The 5,017-nt window shown below is 36.8% G+C and overlaps 1 protein-coding gene across 1 annotated transcript; it reads right to left on the reverse strand.

Moving 5' to 3' along the window:
- Positions 1-2,171: 2,171 nt before the first annotated feature.
- Positions 2,172-3,042, reverse strand: LOC110735256. The gene has a single exon (XM_021915444.1). It carries the CDS (start codon positions 2,963-2,965, stop codon positions 2,378-2,380), a length of 588 nt encoding a protein of 195 aa, XP_021771136.1. The 5' UTR covers positions 2,966-3,042; the 3' UTR covers positions 2,172-2,377.
- Between the last annotated feature and the right edge of the window lie 1,975 nt (positions 3,043-5,017).

Consider the following 5,017-nt stretch of genomic DNA (forward strand, 5'->3'; position numbering starts at 1 on the left):
CTTACAAACGACACAATTAACTACACCATAGAGTTAACAATACTATTTTCAAGTATTTACAAGCGCACCCGCGCATCATACCCATGCACGATTATTAAGGGTCTTACAAACCTCCCCCACTTAAAATGTTTGACAACCTCGTCAAACGTACACAACAATAAAAGCATACTAAATTAATCCAACATAAAATAGTAATACTAACCAAATGTACAGCACCATGTGATGCACACTTAACCCTGCAACAAAATACTTAAACAATATTGCTATAAGTTAGTATTTGTTAATTATTAGGTATACATTTAATATTTCATTTTTCCCTCGAAAAAATATATACATATATATATTTTTTAAATAAAGGTATTATTGTTTTGTTATTTAAGTGTTTTTTTTTTGTTTTTTTTATATAGTATATCAATGAAAAATTATGGCTACAAAAAATTATTATGGACACAACACATGTACTTCAGTAATAATCTTGGTGATTACTTTAGTATTTGACTCTTCGACTATGATATTATAAATACATTTGATGTCGTAAAAAAATAATAAAAAAAAAATAGATTAATTTGATGTGCTCTAATTTTTCAAAGCTTTTATAGAAAAATTTGTTAGAAAGGTATTTATATGTTCACTTTTTTGCGACGAAGGACCTTTTATGTTCAAATTTGTGAAAAAGTCCTTATAAATCACTTTTGGTATGAGGAGGGACTTTAATAATGTTGGAATATGACCATTAACTTTACTTTTCCGACGTATATAGACAACAAAAAATACTATTGGCTAAGAGAGTACTAAGTGTCATCGCTTTTCCACGATAGTTTTTAAAAAAACTTACCTAAGGAAATTAATTTATATGTACATAGAAATCATAAGTTACTAATTCCCTTCTCTCATATAAACCACCACTACCAGCCTTAGCCACCTCAATTCATTCCCTTCCCCACTATCGACCCAGTCAAGGCCTCCACTGCCACCCCCATCGCGCCTAGACCCTTGCTCCTCACCTATGCAGGTCGCCGCCCCTCCCCCTACCCCGTGTCATATCCTCTAAACCACCACACCCCCTTCCCTCCCTCAAAATTCCTAAACCAACCTTCCCCCACTGCAAAACACCCCAACCGCCCCTCCCCTACCCCAAAACCCTAGTGACTAGGGGTTTTGAGTGTCGAGGGACGGGCGGTCGAGGGCTTAATCGATGGGGGGAAGGGCCTTTTATGGATATCGGGGGGAGGAAGGGGGTTACGGGATAGGGTATGTGGTGTTGAGTTTAAGGGGGCGAGAAAAGGGGGTAACGGGAGGGGTGGTGCTAGAGTAAGGGGGTCTGGCATGGTGGGTTGAGCTTGTCAGGATGGGGAGGGGACGGTAATGGTAGGGGGAAAGTGTGGTGGTTTTTTTTTTTATATTTCTAAATTTTGTATTTTGTTTTTTCTTTTTTACCAATCATGGTGCCAAAACGTGCATATAACTTGTTATAACAAGTTGGATGACCATTTGGGATCATATTGATAAAATTCGCATTGTAGTTTGGATTATTAAAAGAAAAACCAAATTTAGGATTATTATTGGTAGATTAGGTAACATACGGATTATTATAAACAATTTTTCCGACTTAATATGAAAGTTTAATATTAGATATATGAATTTGTGATAGCTAACCAGTGTGTTTCCTCGGCAATGTTCTAATTATTGTTTAACTACTCCCTCTGTCCCATAATACATTACACATTTCAAATATTACATACATGTTAATGTATTCGTTTGACTTTATTTTTATATAAATAAATGTTAATAAAAAGTATTTTACAAATTATATAATGAAACTTTATATTAAAACATACAGCATCTAACAACCTATTTTAGGATATTTCATATAAAATATATATTTTATGATAAAATATACAGTACAAAATATATATTTTTATGATAAAATATAGGGTTTTTCGAAATTATAACCCTCTAACTTTCCGTTTTCTACAATGTGCCCCCCATTTTTTAGAAATCTACATTTACCGTGACACCTAATGCATGAATGGTGAAAAAAGCCCAACTTCTCATGTATTATGGGTCGGAGGGAGTATTAATAAATGAAGTTAGTTAATTTTCTTGAAATTTGACATAATGATAAGATATAAGCAAAAAAATTATATGATACATAAATAAGACTGATAGAATTAGTAGATTAAAAATAATGAGATGATCATACAAGTACAAGATGTGTTACATTGATGGGCTGCTTACATTTAAGCAGATTTATTCAAAGAAACAAAAGTAGAAGCATAGATAAACCACAAACATACACGATAAAATAGAAACGATTGATAAGCATCAGCAAGTGAAGTGCAAGACTGCGTGCGAGTGGAAGCGTGAACTTGGCTTATTAAGCAACAAGAATAGGATTAAAAGGAATATCTTGGTTAATGTTGGCAACAACGGTGTCATAGAAAGCAAGTTTGGAACACTTGGGAGCTTGATTTGGGAATAACATGTAGGGGAAGGCTGGACTGTTACCTTGGTCAGAAATAAACATAAACAACTTCAAGTTAAAAAGTCCATAAGAGGCTTCGGCACCGGTTATGGTCATGAGGGGACCAAATGGTGCTGCGTCGAGCCAAGGGAGAAGCTTAACATAGAGTTGGACAGTCACTCCCTTAACTTCGCTCAGTTTGTCATGTGATAAGACCGCCGATATCTGTTCTGAGCACTTGAGTACATTTTGAATAGCACCCAGTTCGTTAACCACGGTACATTTACCACGCAAGTTAATATTTAACCTGATGGAGTTTTGGTTGACAGGATCGCAGCTGAAGCTCACAGCATCACCAGGGAAAATCGAGGGCGGTAACCCATAATACTTCAAGATCCCAGGGATCGTTGAAGCAGGGCAGTGGGCATGGGCGGAGGACAGTGTTAGAGCAAGAGTAATTGCGAGGAGAGCGAGGGAGATAGTGGCTGTTTTTGGAGACATTTTCGTTATTGGAACACTTTGCTTATTATGTTTATGTTTATGTTGGATGTTTTAATTGGTGTTGAACCATGCACTTGATGCTACTCATTTTATAGATGGGAAGATTAAGCTAATAAGCTAAGGCATCCACTCCTTGCTAACTTGCCTCTTGGATAGGTTGTAGTCCCCCATTTTCGCTAGCTAGCGTTGAAAATATAAAACAAGAGAAATTTTGGCACCATTAAGGTCATGTGTATCACGAATTAGTATGGGGTTAAATTATATGAAAAATGGTATATGAAAGCATTTAATGAAATATCCATCAATCAATAAATCATATTTGGCATCATTGAAGAATTGTGTTTCACGAATTCACAACGGTCTAAGCTAGCTAGGGTATGGATTATGGAAAAATATTAATCGATATTAACCCTGAAAACTTTTAAATGCACTTTGTACCCTTAAGGTTTGTATAAAATTGCACCAAATACCCTTGACCTCACAGTAAATGTTAATGTTCACTACTAAAATTCTGCCAAATTGCGACCGCCTCAAATGGTCGCAGAAAATAGCAAAAACGGTCGCAAAACATAATTGCGGCCGTCAACGGTCGTAATATGGCGGTCGTTATTCTCTTGGTCGCAAAAAAACAAAATTACGACTGTTTGACGGTCGCAGATTTTTTGTGACCGTTTTTACTCTTTTCAACGACCGTGAAGAAAACGGTCGCAAATATTAATAATTGCGACCGATTTATGAAACAGTCTCAAATCTTGAAATTAGCGACCGCCATAAGCGGTCGCTAAAAGTTTTGAAAAAACAAAAAAAAAACGAAAACAGACCCACTACCCACTCACCCTTGACTCAGATCCACCGAAACTAGATCCCACCTACCCAAGCCACCACCACTGCCCACCCTAAACAACCATTATCCGCCGCCCTTTACCCACCACCACCTTGCCCACCTTCAACCATCAATACCCACCGCCACCCTAAAGGAGTTGTGTCTTCGATAAGTGCAATTACTAGATATATCAAGGATCACTATTATGGAGATAATAAGTTCATTCTATAGGGTCGTCAATGTTTGGTGCTAGATATGACAATTGATATTTGGCTAGCTTAATGGCCCAAAGCCTTATAGAGTGGATCCTACAAGGTCACACATAAGAGTATTGGGTTAAACAAGTTAGAGGCCCATTATTGGGCCTCATGAGTTCATGACATACCATGTTGATAATTGGGCTTGGATAGTTAGAAAATTCTAATGGGTTTTGGACTTGACATGGTTTTATTTCTAGATATGATCTATAAATATAAACCACGCCTAGGCCAGGGTTGCATGACAGAACAATTGACATACACTGAATTGTCACACAAGCAATCAATTTTCCTAAAAACCCTAACTCTCTCTCTTTACTCGGCCCCCTCTCTCTCCTCCCTTTCCGTACGACCCTCCTTCCTGGGTGGCGCGTGGGTGGTGTTGTGGTGTGTTCGTGGCTCAAATCTCCGTTGAAGGTTGATTGAAGTGTTCAGTCACAACTAACTAGCATTAGTGGAGGTTTAATCCATGCTCGTGGACTAAGTAGATGAATCACGCTTGGGGTTCTTTATCTCCCATTGTTTTTGCTCGATCGCATGTGGAATCACGCTTCAAAGGTATGATTACATGTTCTTTATGTGTTATGCATTAGATCTTGGGATTAGGTACTGTATGAATATAATTCATGTTTTTCCGCTGCGTAGTACCTATAATTCCCTACAGTGGTATCAGTTAGCCTATTTCATTTACGCATATTGACTATAATTCTTTGATAGTCCACAATTTTAATTCAATTAAGAGGGAAAATAACGTAACTATGGTTCAATTATTATTTTTAATGTGATTAAACTTTTGGAATCAATTAAATGTGATTTAATTATGCTCAAATAGCCATGAAGATGACCGCTTTTAGCCTTAATATGTTTGAAAATTTCAAACCCCCTAACCCTAAATTTCGAATTTTTCGAAAATCCTAGCCCTAAAATATGATTTTTTTTGCTTGATTTTGATTTAATTCGGTTTTTTTTATG

The sequence above is a fragment of the Chenopodium quinoa genome, unplaced genomic scaffold (genome assembly GCF_001683475.1).
Source record: "Chenopodium quinoa cultivar QQ74 unplaced genomic scaffold, ASM168347v1, whole genome shotgun sequence".
Lineage (NCBI taxonomy): Eukaryota > Viridiplantae > Streptophyta > Magnoliopsida > Caryophyllales > Amaranthaceae > Chenopodium > Chenopodium quinoa.

Bases quoted from the DNA above. Each gene is read 5' to 3' on its own strand.
- LOC110735256 (XM_021915444.1), bottom strand. From the start codon at position 2,965: ATGTCTCCAAAAACAGCCACTATCTCCCTCGCTCTCCTCGCAATTACT.